This window comes from Drosophila novamexicana, unplaced genomic scaffold, assembly GCF_003285875.2.
Source record: "Drosophila novamexicana strain 15010-1031.04,08,12 unplaced genomic scaffold, DnovRS2.1 tig00001292-arrow-arrow-pilon, whole genome shotgun sequence".
NCBI lineage: Eukaryota > Metazoa > Arthropoda > Insecta > Diptera > Drosophilidae > Drosophila > Drosophila novamexicana.
In genome coordinates this window covers 167,853-185,386 of record NW_020824848.1, presented here as the reverse complement: position 1 = coordinate 185,386, position 17,534 = coordinate 167,853, and the positions used below count along the sequence as shown (strand labels likewise).

The following is a 17,534-nucleotide window of genomic DNA, read 5'->3' as shown; positions in this document are numbered from 1 at the left end:
TTGAGAAATTTCGTATCTCATTTATTAATGCGAATTTATGCGATGTTGCTAGGACTTGGTGTGGCCCTTAAGTCCCAAGTTTTGTCAAGATCGAGAAACAAATATGTTGTACATACAAAAACTGAATGTTAGACTGAATGTTCCCATGTCAGCTATCTGATATATAGTATTCGGATTCGTTCTACTCCAACACACAATCCTGCCAAGTTCCTTTTAGCTTTAAGCATCCAGCCCAATCTAGGAGTTTATATACTCTGTACCCTATCAATATATAGGTATTGCAAGTCCATGAAAAACTAGAAATTACAAAAAACCTTGTCAGCTTACAAGTATATCAGGTCCGAATGCTGATGCCGGTCAGGACTTTGAACCGCATGTCCTGTGGCCTGCTGCTCACTGAGCGAAATTAGCCAGGCAAATATGTCGCACTTAACTGCGAACGGAAGACGGCCAAAAAAGGCTCACAGAGATACCAAAACGGACACAAACGCACACAAACACACACACAGACGCAGACAATGTCCTGGCACGGCAATTGCCTGGGCCTAACGAGCGGGTGGGTGGTGCTTGGGTGGGCGGCATTGCGCCTCGTAATTGTTGACGTTTGCGCCTTTTTGCTGGTGGGCGTGTTGGACACTTGGTAGGGGGCGGGGTGACGGCTGCGGGGCATGCGGGCCATATGACACAAATGCGTCGAATTATTGTCAGATGAGGTCAGTGTCCCCGTCCCTGTCCCTGTCTCGAGGCTCGCTGTGAAAGTTTCACCAACACACACACACACACAATCACACACACACGCTCACACACAATCACACATTCTGTTACATTCTGACACTTTGGCGTTTTGTTTGCCTGCGCTCTCGGTCTATTATGAAGCTGGAAGTCAAGCAAATGTTCGCTTGAACATTGCCACAACAGCAACGGAAACAACAACAACAACAACAATTTGCAACAGCAACAACTTTCAACTTGTGGGCTTGTTACACACTTTGTGGCACACACACACTCCACAGATAACAACCATTGCTCATACGCCACGTGCCACCAAAAACCCCTTCTGAACTAACTTTTACAACTGTTGCCGTCATGAATAGTTGAATAGCGCACCAAGCATACCAAAAAATTTCATGGGAATTCCATCAAAAAATGTATATGTGACTAGCAGATATCCTGCTGATAGGCAGCTGCCAAGCAGCGCTTCTTCTTCCTGTCTCAGCGTCATATTGTGTGAATGTTATCCCGAATAAATCGTGTGTCTGTCATGTGATTACCGAGAAATTTAGAATGCCTAAAGAGGGTATTAAATTGTGGGTGTATACCAAAAACCAAGTCTATAACTCTTGGATTCCTCGAATGTAAGGTCATCGATAATTATCGATTTTTGGAAAATAGTCTTAAATCTGAGCTGCGCTTGGTATACGAGAAATCTTCTTCAAAAACTTAATCACTCCCATAGATAAAATTGAGCCTAGATACATTTCTACTTCAATATATTTTAATATTTTTATTAAAATACAATTATATAAAAATAATATTGTTATTATATTTATTATTATTATTATTATTATTATTATTATTATTATTATTATTATTATTATAATTATTATTATTATTATTTTTATTATTATTATTATTTTTATTTTTATTATTATTATTATTATTATTATTATTATTATTATTATTATTATTTTTATATTTTATATTTGCTTTAATTATTGCACTAGCCACAAGGCTCAGGCAGTTGCTCTCTTCTGCCTGTTACATGCATTCCCACAATTGTAATATACCCTTTTTTGCGCATTTACTCTATTTGTAGGGTATATTTATCAGTTATTGATAGCTAGCTTCACATAACTGAAACTGATTGCAAGAGCGCAATTCTATTAGTTCTTTATCTTTGGCTGCTTTCTCTACCTCCCTCCCTACCTCACCACCCCTTGCCTTCTCTTCCCCACAGCCACACTCTGCCTTTCCCAATTACTTTCTTTCTCTTTTCTCTTGCTCTGTTTCTCATGAAATATGAAAGCGCAGTGTAATTTATTCAGCTCGACCAACATGAAATATACACATTCAGTTTATGAAGATGATTGGCCACTTGCGAATGAGTGGGCGTTTGAACTGGGCGTGGTCAGAAGTCGCAGTTGAAGTTGAAAGTTGAAAGTTACAGCTGCGTTGGGGTTTTGTGCCGCATACAGATAAGCTCGGCATATTCATTTGCCAGCCGGACTCGTGTCATATGCCAGAGCTAATTGTGTGCCTTTTCCTTTGATTGTAAGATAGCGACTGCCACGCCTCCTTTGCTGACAAGCTGTTAAGTCGCCCGAATGTGAGGCTCGGGCCAATCAATAATTCATAACTGCACATTGACGACACGTTTCTTGGCAATAAAAAAATGAAAAGCAAAAGCGAAATGAAATATGAAAAATGGGAAATGTTGCTGCAAAATGCTCGACAATAATTTAGCGTGTCTGCTTCTGGCGCAGCCTGCTCCCAGGTCCAGGTTCTGCTCCTGGTCCTGGTCCAGCCTCAGCTCTTGCTGCTGCTCCTTGTCCTGCATCTGTTCCTGCCGCACACTTCTCATCGACCTGCTACTGAGCATGAACATGAAATGACTTTATCAATGCCAACTTCCTTCCAACTCGCGCTCTCATAAACTCACATACAGAAACGATTGTATATGCCACACACACACGCACACACAGATACACACAAACACATAGAACTATATCAAATGAATGTCATGCGCCAACATCGGCAGCAACTGTCGCACAATTTCTTGTTCACTTCCTTTTTTTACACCCTTGCGTTGGGTATGCCAGCTATGATGCAAAACATTCTCGGCCATATATTGACACAGATGGACATATATCTGATATCATATGTCACCATGAATCTTTCTCCCTCTTGTTCAATCATTTCCCGCCTGTGAAAATTGAATATAAATCCATGCTGCCTTGTAACCACATATCCAATCAATCTACAACGAGATTTTTCAATGTGTTCCCCCAATCCATTTGCTTTTGTATATTTTCATACCAAAGGCCCGTCTTTGGTTCATATCGCTCTTACGGTTTGAGCTGTGCCTTGTGGATCAATTAGTCAATCAATAAGTCTGTCAATCAGTCTCTAAAAAGTAGTTCTACATATGTGTGAAGATTATTTGCCATTATTCCTGCTTTTAAACAGACATAGCTTAAAAATAATTAAAGGGTATTCAATGTTCGGCTGACCAAAGCTAACTGTCCGTTCCGTTTTTTTTTTTTTATTTATTTGGCAATCATTTCTGCGTTTTTTTTTTCTCTCTTTCTGTCGATTATGTCGTGCGGCTCTGTGAGTGTCCTTTGATGTTGCGACGAGGCATGAAATATTGATGCGTATGTGTGTGTGCGTGTGTTTGAGTGTATATGTGTTTGCGACCATTTGTATATGGCTATATTAAAAACTAGCGGACGCTCCCAGGTTAAGTAATTTACAAAGTGGAATATTAAAAATATCCATATAAACAGAGAGATAAGGAGAGATATTTGATGGGCTTTAATAACTGCCTGTGTAGCTGAGTTGTCCGAGCGTCGAACTAGCAAGCGAGAGGTCGCCAGTTCAAATTGAGTAATTACTTTTAATTTTCTTATATGTTTGTAATGGACAAGAAAAGAGCAATGATATTGGTGTGTTTTAAGGATATAAGACTACTTTTAATAGAATGAAAGGCAATTTACATGTCCACATTCTTGACCCGCGCAACGTTCTTAATTAATTTTGAGCTTTAATGCCTGCAGCCTGAAACCAATGTGGTTTCTACGCCGGGACGGTCGTAAACGATTTTACTGATTAGCCCCAGGGCTTTAATTATTGCTTAACTGAGCTGGGACGCCTGGGATCGACGTTGAAGGCAGCTCAACCAGCTGCTGACCTAATTGGCAATTAATTGAGTTGGGCTTTAACGTCGCGGCTTTAAGCGAGTTGGGGGCATGTTAAACAGGATCGTCAGCAAATGATTTGACAATTGATTTCGTCAAAAGGGCAAACATCAATAGAGAGAGAGAGAGAGAGAGAGAGAGACAAGCGACAGCTGCAACGCCGATAACGTGGCCAACTGGAAAATCAATTAATGCCCAGGCCAGCAAGCACGGCGGTCGGTTGGTGCTCCCCTTGGCTGTGGGGCGGTGGTGCTTGTGGTGTGGCTGACTTAATGCGCCTCGCTGCCCTAGACTAGTCTAACCAGCAGCCGCGCGCCCTGCCTTGGCTGGGAAAACTTAATTATCAGCGACGGATGTGGCGCTGCATGCAGCGGAAATGTGCGCTTGCACACATACGTCCCGCCTCCGACATTTATCCCCGCCCTTCCCCGCACACATCCACTTGACGCTGGCAAACACGCCTCGGCAATTTTAAAACATATTTCACTTGAGTGCATTCCCTTTGCGCGGCCCAAGGAAAAATGTCGCAGCAAAAGGAATATACGGGTAAATGGTAAATGGAAATGACGACCACATTAATTAATTTAAAAAAAAAAAACCTCCATGATTTAATGATGCACAAATGCGTATAATTGATTTATTAAATGAATGAAACCTTGAGCAGCCATGTAAGCAAATTCTTCATGAAGAATGTTTCCCAATATACGTACTATGCGTACTTAATTGATATAATATAATATTCGCAAGTATAGTCCTGTATATGAGTACTTCTTACCTACACTGTATGCAAATTATTCGCTACTATTCACTCGCAGTATTCATTAGTATTCATTACTAGTCGTTCTTGTTTTCCTACTACTCAGTACAACTTACGCCTATATGATTACAATTTATTGCTGCTCCCCCTCTCGTTTGAGTAGGATACATTACTACTCTCTTGCATATGAATACTACCGTTCACTCGAACATACGTATCACTCACTACTGATTTATTACATGAGAGTAATACTTACTACAACTTACTCGCAAATGAATACTAACCACTAATTCATTGGCCATTTTCACTACTTATATACTACCCAATGCTACTCAGTCAGATATGATAATACTCACTAATATTCTCTATTACTCGGACAAATATTAAATGTCCAAATTATTACTCATTCCTATATAGCGTGTTCTTCCGTCAGAGTATTCTTCTCACGACTACATACTGACTTATGAAAGTACTACTCGCTAAAACTCATTTACACTGTAGTCTAATTTGTTACTACTAACTCTTATATTATTCACTCGAATATTGAGTGTTGTCAACACTCACATTTCTATTGGTCACTCGCATATAACTAGAACTTACTCGGATATGCAGTCAATACTGTGGGTTGCAGTACTACTTAATGCTACTCATATGGCTACTACGTGGCTCGTTACACGGATATAATAAATATTGACTGCTGTTCACTCAAATGTTATTACAACTCACTGCCTAATATTTGAATATGAGAACTACTTACCGCTGCCCGCTCTCATTTAAGTAATACTCACTACTACTCTTTCACCTTTTGTAATAATACTCACAACTACTCACTCGCATTAGAATACTACTCATAACTACTCACTTTAATATGAGTACTACTTGTCGTTGGCCGCTTGCATATGTGTAATACTCACTACTACTCCCTCCCTTCTAAAAATATTACTCACAACTACTCTCAATCGCACTATTTTACTTCTCCTTCGCTTGTGAGTATTACGCATTCTCTTTCTGTCAGTCCACTCTCAAGCATTTGAGTACTGCTCATACCCAATCGTCTGACAAGTTAATCGCTAACAAAAGCTTGCTCTCTTCTTCCGCTTAACTCGACGCTAATTTGTGATATGCATGCGAGCTTACCTCGACTAAAGCCAAAGCCGCTTGTGGAACCGGAGACGGTCGTATCGAGTGCCACTCGTCTAGGCGAGGCACTTATCTCGCGCTGGCTGCTGTGGTTGCTGCTCAACATTTTATTGTTGTTGCTTGCCACGGTGGCACGCTGCAGTCCGTTGGTGCGCTGGTGCGGAAGCTGGTGCTGGTTGTGCATGGGTCGTGCTACATGACGCTGCGGACCAACCGCTGCTGGCATGCTGGCAGCGGTCGACTGCCACAGGCTGTCCGTGCGGTCCGATATCTTGAGGCCGTTGCGCTTCGACTTGTCTCAATTTTGAATTTAATGTGCAATTCCTACAAATCCCTAGCTAAATCAGCAGACAATTTGGGCAACAGCCACCTGCTAGATCTACATATATCAGACTGGTGGTAATTGCCACAAGTTGCTGTCTCCACGACGGCAGCTGCCAACGGATGTGGAAGTTGGCTAACTTTTCGTTTATTTAAGTTGCGCTTTAAGCAACGCCCGACACGCCCCACACCACAAGCCAAGAACTCTATTAAAAAGTTTTGCGCCCAACAAAGTTGGGCCCGAGTCCGTGTCTGAGTCTGAGTGTGGGTACGAGTGCGAGCGCTTGCATTTATTCAAATTAGCATGGCAACAAAGGCAATTGCATAAACATAAATGCAACCAACCCGTACAACCACAACAACAGCAATAACAAGAAAGTGGGTGCTTCAGTCGGGCAAGGCCGACTAGCAGATACCCTGTACCCTGCGGCGACAAGAACTTAACAAGCACAAGAACTTCACAAAGAGTCGAAGCTGCGAGGTCTATGTTGCACCTGTGCTGCTTCTTCTTCTCCCATCTCTCTTCGCATATTATTAAATTAATTTTTAAATAACTTCTGGGTTTAAAGTCCAAGGCTAATGAAATATTCAGGGCTTAAATATGACGTACAAAAGTGTAGGCATACTAAGGCGCAAGGCCTACTTTAATAAATAATTTTATGTCTGGGAGAAGTGAAATTTTCCGGAACAACACTTAGTGTTAGATGTTCTAGATTTCAAAATTGGTAACCCTAGATCGTATAAGTTCAGATATGGCATATAAAAGTCGATTGTTATATCGATTTTTATCGATTTCATGGCAACACGTCAAGTAAGCGTTAACTTGACTGGAAATCAAGCCTTTTGTGCACTGATATGAGCTACTTTTCAAATATTAAGTCTTAAGCTCTTTAAATCTCTGAGATCGTCACGTTTGCGCAGAGAATCGGATAGACAGCTGGCCAGAGAGAAGGACAGACATTATAACAACGACTCGTCTTATGCTCTATAAGTTCAGGCTTCTCTCCTGCTGCCTGTTACAAACACTTGCACAGAACTATACTACAGACCATTTAAAACACCACTTTCAAAGGGTACAGGGCTTAATAACAACAAAAAGCAGAAGAAGAGTAGGACGAACAACAACAATTGCTATGAACTGTGGCTCGTACCCAAAATCGCCTGACTGCTGCGGCTGTTGGTGCTCATGACCCCTTCTGATGCAGCTGTGGGCAAACGCGTGGCGTGTGGAAAACTGGAAAACACGGAAAACTAATTTAATAAAATTGGGCGACTCGCTTCAGGCACCAACCGAAGTTGTTTGCTGTTGCTGTGCGCCACACACTTTTATTATATGTTTTGTTTTTAAGTTTTCTTTTTAATTTTTTTGATTTATTTTTATTTTTGTTATTTTTATACACTTGAGTTCTGCTCGAGGTGCGCTGACCACACGCCGTGTTTACAGTTCAGGACCAACTGAACTGAACGCTTGGCCAGCGGGTTTTATTTAATTTATTTATTGCCTGCCGGACTAGGTGCCCGCCCCTGCCCTACCCCTTCTTGTGTCCTGCACGTTTTGCGTAATGTGGCGCACTGTTTGCGCTCGACGGACACGTACAATGGACTAATGGGCGGGACAGTGGGGCCCTTTGATGGACGACCAATTTGTGTGTGAACAGCTACGAACGATGGACATGCTAATGGCACGAATGTGAACAAGATTTTGACCGTTTACGTTTTCAGCTCAAGGATGCAGGATGTGCACTGCCTGGCAAGTCGTTAAATGCAAATGCCAAAAAGGCATCTTTTGTTGCGCCATCCGTCAGCCTCGAACCAGATACGATATGAGCGCATACGATACGACAGTTGAGCGACAACCGCAACCCGAAAACGAAACTGTTATTGTGACGAGCTCAGTGGCATTGTGAATCCCCTCTCATAATGTTTGACTTGGACTTGGTCGCCAGTAGAGATGGGAACGTGTATCTATTGTTTACAAAATACTCAATTTCCTGCCTAATCAGCGAGAAGAGCACGATCTTTCTAGTCAATAGTGCCCATTTTCACCCAAGAATCTTTAACACGAGTTTTCCAACACTTCTAACTCAAATCAGTCGAAATCTGTCTTCTATCTAACTAACACGCAGAGCACGATCTCTCCAGTCTATAGTTTCCAAGAATTGCCATGTTTTCCGACATAAAACAGTCGCAACAAAAGTATATATGAGAGTTGAAGGAAGCTAGACATTTTCTTTTAGAGAAGAAAATATTTGAAAACGTATCCCTTCGATCATTCTGTGTCTTCTTTCGTGTTCGTGTTCGGTTCGTGCCATAAAAATCCCACTCACGTTCATCTCAAGTCGCAAGTCAACACGTTCAAAGCAAAGCTTAGCCAAGCCAAGTCAGGCCAAGTTGCATGTGGCACAGCATGCGGCAAGCGGCAAGTAGGCCATTTTGTGGCATGTTCTTGGGACAGCTGAAAAGATGTCGTCTTTCAACCGGTTGCTCCCGTGGCCAGGCGGGCCAGTGAAAGTCATGCAAGGCCTCTTGAGGCTCTCGTCTCTGGCATTTACATGCTTGCATAAACCTGAATATTTTGTGAAATGCGGCCCCCATTGCAATCCAACTGAATGCGCTCTGAAAGCCAACTGTCGGCTCGTTATCGTGTTCTGCTGCTCTCCAAAAATTGAATTGTAAATATTTAAGTAGGCAGCCCTCGAGTGAACTTGAAAAACTTAATGTTTAAACAAGTACAAAGGCGATTTATTCAAGTTGCGCTGAGCATTCAATTGCCGCCACGAATTGTTTAACTACCGCTTAAGCAAACAAAATCCGCTTATGAACAAGGTTAAGAAAGCCTTTATGGATAAAAAGGGTTTAAGTTTTTAATGCAAGTGTTTGTCATAGGCAGACCACAAAAAGTTCTTGAGGTTCTTGAGCAGAACGACAAGCTGAGTCTGTTTGAAATATATATTCGCGTATGCCATAAGCATATGGTTTCCTTAGCATAGCTCAAAGATTTGAAGAATCAGATACTCAAAACTTGGCATTATTAGTTGAGAATAATTGAAAATGCTAGAGCTACAGTTTGTGGTCTTTACTTTAAACCAAAAAAAGTTAAATTCACAATTTAATGGAATTTAATTTAAAAATTCTTTGAAATTCAAAGCCAGTGCGAATTGCGTTTAAAACAAACATTTATTACTGTCAGACATTATCTAAATAATTTAAGTTCAATATATGCCAAGCTGTTTTATCTTTCAGTCAAATGAAAAATAATAATAGAAATGCCAACAAATTGTCCACAGCTCCATTACATTAAGGTTAACGAGCAAAAAGTGCCCGCGTGCAATTAGAATAAATTACTTTAATTAGTTGTTTGTGCTATGGCAACATTTACTTGCGCCCCCAAACTAAACCCCAAGCTACCCAAGCGACCGAAACCACCTGAAGTTTCGCTTACGCTCGATATGCTCAATGCATTAACCAACAAGAAAGAAAGAACAGCTGCGACAAGACGAAGATTGAATACCCTGCTAGAAAAATGACTTATGATTAGGCAAATGTGTGAGCAGAATTGTGAAGCTTGTTGAAGATACGACACGACGAATTCTCCTACAGAGCTATATGATATATCAGTATGATGTAGGAGGAGCATGTAGCTATATGATATAGTGCTGCGATTCCGATATATAAACTGCCTGCGACAAAGTTCCTGCCACAATTGTATTACCCTCCATTCTCTATAATATATTGCGCAGTCTTATTGGCAAGTACGGGCCATTCTTATTGGACATCAACCCACTCCCCACGCCCGCCGACACTTATTCACGAGTCCATTTGTGTGCTGACCTCTGTGCGGATGCCATGGCAACAAGTTGCACGTCCATCGACTGCAGACTAGCTGCAGGCGATACAGTTTACACTATGCAGCTTTTAATGGCCGTCAGACTAGGAGTAATTACGACAATACGTATACGCCCTGTTGCACCAGAGTGCGCATCGGGCGACGGCTGTGCCCCATTTTGGGCAGCAACACGACGCCTTTGTGCGTCAAATTAACAACTTCCGCATGAGGCCACATGCCACTTGCACCCAAATGCGTCATGCCTCGCCTTTGTGCTCGGCACAGAGACAGAGAGAGAGAGAGTCAGAGAGACGGACACAGACAGTGGCCATATTGTCATCGCTTGGCCGGCTGCCAGCCAGAAGACGCTGACTAACACTGGCAGAGCCTATTATTGTGCTCTAATGGCAGCTAAAATGGCAGCAGCAAGGCTCTAGACTCTGAAATGGGACATTAATTAATAAGGGCCTTTTAGTTGGCATTCAACGTTTAACTTTGCGCATTTTTCAAAAGAAATCTTTGCAAAAGAATTTTCACACAGTTATTTAAGAGAATTCTCGAATGGCAGCAGCTGAGCAAAGAAATAGGCCACTTTATGAATTTTCCGTATTTAAAGTGGCATTTAGAGTGCCAGCCGCAGGCATTTACGAACACTGGCTGCGGTCGATACTTGCTAAGCAAGAGCCTCGTTTTCCAATACTGAAAAAAAAACGATCTACCTTCAACACATTTGCAGCATTTTTAGGTCGTGTTCTTGTCGCACTGAGTGCCCGCCGCAGGCATTTACCCAAACACAAATTTTGAGCCTCGTTTTCCAACACTTAAATACCTGAAATAAAGGCAACTTTGAAGCAGCATCCGCTGTCAAAAGTTGTGAACAAGTTGTGAGCCTGAAGCATGCTTCACATTTAAAGCGTTTACCAAGGCCCAACCACTGCTCTGCCATACCACGTACTCGGGAAATAAATTAAGACAGGGTCTTTTAACTTTTTAGACACAGTTTAAATTTAGCAGGGGGATCTTCAAGAGATTTTGTCATGGTTTCGAGCATTTACTTATGCCGTAATACACCCCTTTTACAATTTTTCTTTAAACGTAGGGTATTCAGCCAAATCAAATATAATAAAATATTCGAATCTCTAAGCAGGACACACAAACAAAAAAGCAGCCGTTTATCTTGAATTCATAAGCGACTTCAGCGCCGGGCCAGATATTTGTTGGGAAAAACTCTTCGACTAAGTGAAAAAGCCGATGAAAACTTTTGCAGTCAAGTGCAAGCGGGTATATAGAATATTATATGCTGTGTGCTTGTGTGTGTGTGTGTTAAGATACCCTGCACAAATCAAACATGGCTAAAAAGGGTTCAACCCTTTTCGTTAATGTATGTAACAGGCAGAGGCAAACATCTCCAAAGTAAAAGAGTATAATTTTGTTCTAGCAGTAGAATCTAGTACATATGGGCGGGTCGATCCCGGAAACTACAAGGGCTAGAGAATGGATATATATGCTCTCTTTTACCATAGGCAGCTTTCACCTATTTTCTTCGATAACTTCTTCCTTTCCACAGTATCGATAAATATCGATTGAATAATTATGTTTTTCTGGCAAAACTCGAGAATTATTTGACTTAGATGCACCAAATTTTGGTAAAGACTCTCGGGCAGCATACCTAGATTAAGAATATTTCTCTTCTTAAATACCTCTACCCATTCCCACCAAAAATTCTCTATTTTTGAGTCATATTTTGTAAGCCTTATTAATGCCTTGCCGAATTCATAAAGATGGGACAATAAATACCGAACATCTGTTTCGACAGCTTGGGTATCCGCCAGTCGGGCACTCCCAATCTAAATCGTGTTTGTTTTATTTTTTTGTTTGAGGCTTAGGCGATTTTCTTAACTTTAGCCGAGGCTGGCGGGCTCTTGAGGCAGTCGCAGAGCGTGCAGTGCATTGAACCAGTCGCTTCTGTTCCTTCTTGCTGGGCTCTGGCCTCCACTTGGTCCTCGATTGGTTGGCAGCCAACGCCACGGGCCTTGGCTGCGCTTTGTGTTTGTCTTTGCGGCCACACTCGGCGGAGCAATGGGCGGCAGGGGAGGGAAGGGATGGCCGGGCGTTTCATCAAAGTGGAATGTGGAGCGCGGAGCGTCTCGCAGTTTTAATTTCTTTTATTTGTCCTTGCGTTGGCAGGCTTTGTTTTTGCCCGCAAATTATTTGTTTTACTTTTGGTTTCGTTGCGCTGCGAGAGGAGAGTTTTAGCTGCCAGCTGTTAAATGCCAAGCTAATGCTAAATAAGGGACCTAAGAAGTCGAACGGGGGCGTGGCACGGGGCAGGGGACTGGGCGATGGCAAGGTATGGGACTGAAATTAACTGATGATGAAAAATGTTTGGACCTTGTCCTGTGCTCTATATTCGTTGTAATACCCTAGACGTATGTTGTCGGTGAGGTGCTTTAGTTAGAGTAGGGCATGTAAAAGGTAGAGGCAGAAACAAAAGAGATAGATAAAGTCAGAGAAAAGGATTGGCAGACAGATTGAGTATAAGAGCTACAAAGAGACAGAGAGAGAGAGAGAGAGAGTCCACTTACTTAAATAAATCAACATTCAGAACTTGTTACAAAAGCTGACATAATCCTAAGCGCACACTTTACAGGGTATTTGATGGCCCCATATGCCGTTGCTTTTTTTGATTTTCCATCCACGGCTGAGCTGTTATTTGCAGGTCGTCCTGGTCATTTAAGTCGAGTGCAGATGATGCTCTATGTGTTTAGTTATTACATACAGCAAGGAGGACAGCAAATGAAGCTGTCTCCTGTCGCCTGTCTCCTGTCGCTCGTGTGTAGAAACTTATCAAGATATATATGTTGTAGTAGGCGTATCGGTGCAGCATTAAGCCTGAGATATTTGCAGTCAGCACATTCTGAGCTCAAGGGGCGGAGCGACACGGAGGCAGATACATTAAGGCTGAAACAAATATCAAGTATACGCCCCGAAGCCACACGGCACACACTCGGTTTAATCAGCCAAAAGACGAACTTTATGGTTACTGAGCACTTAGCAAATGTTTGGCTAATGTGTGGCACGCACACACACACACACACACACACACACACACATCTACACACATATAGCTATTCACATGTGTATGCAATATGAGCTGGTAATTTATGTAAATGCCTCCGGAACTTCGTGTTCGGCTAAACTAATTTAATTGCAAATCAAAATTTAATAGTAAACCTAGTTTGAAATTGATTCAAAATTCTCATATTCATACGATTCATACTTACATTTGCAAATATATTCACTTATTCATTTGTAATTTAAACTAATCAAATAAAAAATTTTAAGGCGATTTTATACTCGTTCGCAAACTGAAAAGTTGATCTTTCGTTCGGAATTCGAAATTGAACAACGAAACAAGCTCGATCTGATCGAACTCGTTCGAGTTAAGTTCGAGCTTATCATTCATAAATGTATTGTCTCTCATGGGCACAACCCAACCGTTGGCTCGAACATGTTGCAGGTGCGAACAGCTCGAGCTTCGTTTGTATAAAGGTATTTTTGTTGGATCGCTCGTTCAATCGAACACACAAGATACTCGACGCTCGATCTGGTTGGCTTCGAATGAGTATCCGAAAATCGTTTGAAAAATATTTCTTATTCTACGAAAAATCGGACAAATAAACAAGTAGGATTAAGCAGTTATTGAAGTGCGAACGAGTACTAAGCTGTCGATTGCAACCGACTGCAACATAAATCTTATATCAAATTTTTCAATTTAAATTCAAATTTTTAGGACTCACCAAGTCTACGTACTACAGATGAGCGAGAGAGTTGTGAGAGTTGTTTTGGTTGGTTAGTTGGTTATTTGATGATGCATTTTGTTATTTTTGGTTTGTTATGCAAATTTGTACAGAGTTCGTTTCCAAATTCGACGAATTTGTTGGGCAAGCATCATGAAATGATTACGTTTTTCATTTGTTAGTCAAATTTATATATATAATACAGATTGCTAAAAGTTGTTAAAAGCTAAGCTAAACGCATGCAGCACGGCGCATGCAAGGCGTTTGGGGCACGGCGCATGCAATACCGCTAAGCGAAATGTGAAACGCTATTTATTTGCCGCTGCTGCTGCGACTGCGGCAGCTGCTCGCCGGGCGGGCGGCTGGCTTTTTAACTATGTCAACTACAGAGCCAGTGGGTCAGGGATAGTTGCACTCCCAGGCAAAGTCCACAGCAGCAGCAGCAGCATGAGCAGCAGTTACCTTTCTATATGTTGGCTCTTTGGGGTTGGTGTGGCTGGCTGTTTTCTTTTTTTAATTCTGTACGGGGCGGGGGTTGGGGGCTACACACAACATATATATGTATGCATATATACACACAACACATAGCTTTGACACACTTACTTTTCATGATGCGATTTCGGTATTCATCGTCGCGCTGCATCGTGACGCTGCCGCCGCCATTGGAGACCATCGAGCTCACTTGTTCCATGGGCACAATGTCCTGCAAAACAGATCAAGATACATGTAGATATATATGTACATATATATAGAAGGGGCTGGGCAGCTGCATTAATAACTACATATATGAGTTTTTCATTTGACAAAAGTTTTGGCTGCACTGGAAATTTTTGCCAGAGCTGGTCACGAAGTTGCGCCAGTTGCCAAACTTAATTAGGCGGCGTGGCACAACGGGCCAAATTGCATTTATCCCGAACATGGTCACCTCTTGCGGTTGACTGCGTTGCATGTCAGTTTAATCCTGCAGCCATGTCATATTTTCATGTTCATTTTAATACTCTTTCAGCGGGTACTCATAATTTGTCGCAGAAAGTGTGACTTATGAATGCACATATTCTTTTCTAGTCCAAAATTAATAATTATCAAAAAGTAGATAGGATAAGTCGCAGCCATTCCTGAAACATCCTTTGTAAGGTAGTTGATTTTTGTGTCCACATTGATTATATCTCTTTCTATAAGAGAACTCCATATATTTCTCTCTAAACTCTCCTAAATAATCCGAGATAAAAACATTTGAGCAGAGTCTTATTATAACTTAACCCCCTAGCTTCTATAAAAGAACACAATTTGAGTGCTCTTGTCTTTCTTAAAGCTCTAAAACTATTTCGCATGGATAAATATATCAGCCAGTGCATTTAATCTTCGGCACTTCAAAGATACCCTGCTTTTACATTCTTTCCGGCTCTTTGGCTATGCTCTTTATGGCTGCGCGCGTTCGTTTTCGCCACCCGCGCGGAATGCAATCCGTTGCGGTTTTTTCCAAAAATGAAGTAGATAAATTGGTTTCTTTTTTTTTCGGTGAGCGGTGGAGGGGGGAGGGGGGAGGGGGTGGGGTGTCCTATGTAGTGAGTGCCAACAAAAGCATTTGCTGTATGCGGTTTTAAAATGCTTTCGCTCGCTTCCAACAGGGCGCCCCGCTTGGCTTCGGGTTTTTCAATGCCTGCAGCAGCTGCTGCGTTGCCCGCCGAGCTGTGATATTTTCCAATGTTTATTGTTTGCATTCAGCTGACTCTGGCACATCCTCGCCCGCTGGCCCGGATGCCCGAGCATTGAGTAAAATGGATTATTTTCTGTGCACGCGTCGACATTTATTAATGAAATTTCCACAGAGCCGAGTCTGGCCATTGTCCTGCCGGATTAGCACTATAACAAACGCATTTGGCCCTAACTGAACGCTGTACATTTGCCGGCCAATGTTGGAATTAGCTGATAAAACACTTTGTGTGAAGGCTTTTGAGCAGCGCGTTGATGGGCGAGAGAAAAGTGACACAGAACTGAACACGGCATACGAAGTAAAGAGCAGATGTCTCTAAATATATTTTGAAGATGTGATTGTTTCTTAACAAATAGACAGCAAATATTTCGTATGCTTATATATAATATATATATACTGAAAGCCAAAATGTTTTCACAGCAATCAATAGACTTGCACCAATCCAGATATAATTCTCCTAGATAGCCCAAGAATCAGCTGCCGTAGAATTCTATTGCCTACTTTCAGGGGCAGCCATTGCTAGCAGCTCATATGTGTATTTCCTGGAAAATCATACGCACACGCTCAGTGGGAAAATATTGAATGCATTTTCAGTAGCAGCTGCAACTGAAAACTTGTGGAAGCAGCAGCAGAAAATGGGCGGAAGCTGTTGTTGGCCATATACTGGCGCATTTTGCAAGGATATGCAGCTTTAGGTTGACCAGGACTATCTCTTTGATATGATTACCAAGGATATGGAAGCCATCTAATAACCATTTCCTCGAAGCGATGCGCATTTTGATGGCAAATACAAAATCCGCTTTGAATCGGAATGGGATTTATTGGACTCGTTCGAGCTAGAATTATCGATTGGCCTCAAAAAGAATCGACTTCATGGACTTCAAAGCTTAATGAAAAGCTCACACCCATGCAGAAAGTTGGCCCTATACAAAATAATTAAATTAGTCGAAAAGCTGGCAACTTTTGATTTTTTAATTCGCTGTATAATTTTGATTTGAAACGTGATTCAACGTATGCGAAAAATGCCCTCAGCTGATTGTGAATAGGGCTAGAAGTAGTTGAGACAAAGTTTTAATTTCCCACGAGCAACAAACTTTGCCCGGGCAAAGCCGGTTAATAATATAACCCATAACGAATACACAGGCACTTTCGCCTAGAGTTCGCTCAGTTGTTGTTCCTTTCATGAATCTCATTCGGTTTTATAATGAAGCAATAAAATTGCAAATTTCGGAATTCAATACGAAGCGAAGCCAGAGCCACAAATGATACGCAAACAAATAGTATAAATAAAAGAAAAACAACATGTAGACAGTAAATAGTCGAAATGCTTTTTTCGGCCATAAATCAAAGGCCAACAATGCGGAGCAGCGAATCACAAATCGGATGATTTATTTCGGGACGGCAGCCCTCAGCTATCGCCTTCATCTTTCAGCTGAACACCCCGAATCGACAATAACTTTCAGTTTAATCTGTCGCACAACAGACGCGGCCAGTCACACACACACACACACACACACACACACATATACACATGTGCGCGCGCAATGCAGCTAAAATGTGCGGGGCGACGGCATTTTTAACAGCCAAAATGGGCATCACGTATACGACATGTAAAATGCGCAATTCAATTTTGATCTAAACATTATGCAGCATTATGTAGCACATTACGCATACGCGAAAGAAGTTAAACGTGATCGACCAGCAGATACCCTACACCCCACAAGCTGCAGAACAAGCATCCTTGTTTCCTTCAACACAACTTCTTTCTAGAGTCCCGTATGAGTCCCGGAATGAGTTCTTAACTATCTCTGATGCTTACTAACTGATCTCTAATAAGTTTTCAGGGCATAAATATGCTTTCCAATAAGGTGTAAATACCAAACGCATAGTTTCTATATACTATACGAGTATGGGGTGTATGGGAGTCGGAAATTTTGACCTATGTCTATATACGAATCTTGGGGTAAGATTTTGGCATAAATTTCGACTAAAAAATCGGTATTCAGATTTGAATGCCAGATTAATCTAGAGGGAAAACCGTGAAGAAAAAGCCCAGCCT

General features: G+C 41.7%; 1 protein-coding gene across 5 annotated transcripts in view; it reads right to left on the bottom strand.

Moving 5' to 3' along the window:
* The window catches only part of LOC115766967 (band 7 protein AGAP004871), a 56,120-nt gene that overhangs the window by 22,378 nt on the left and 16,208 nt on the right, over positions 1–17,534 (bottom strand). For 2 of the 5 annotated variants that reach the window (XM_030711056.1, XM_030711054.1), the window contains exon 2: positions 14,365–14,464. In XM_030711056.1, coding sequence (XP_030566916.1) covers positions 14,365–14,464 — 100 coding nt within the window. Of the gene's footprint in view, positions 1–5,811; positions 6,112–9,998; positions 10,015–13,757; positions 13,774–14,358; positions 14,465–17,534 lie in introns of all 5 variants that reach the window. The other 3 variants (XM_030711060.1, XM_030711059.1, XM_030711055.1) reach the window with 3 other exon arrangements.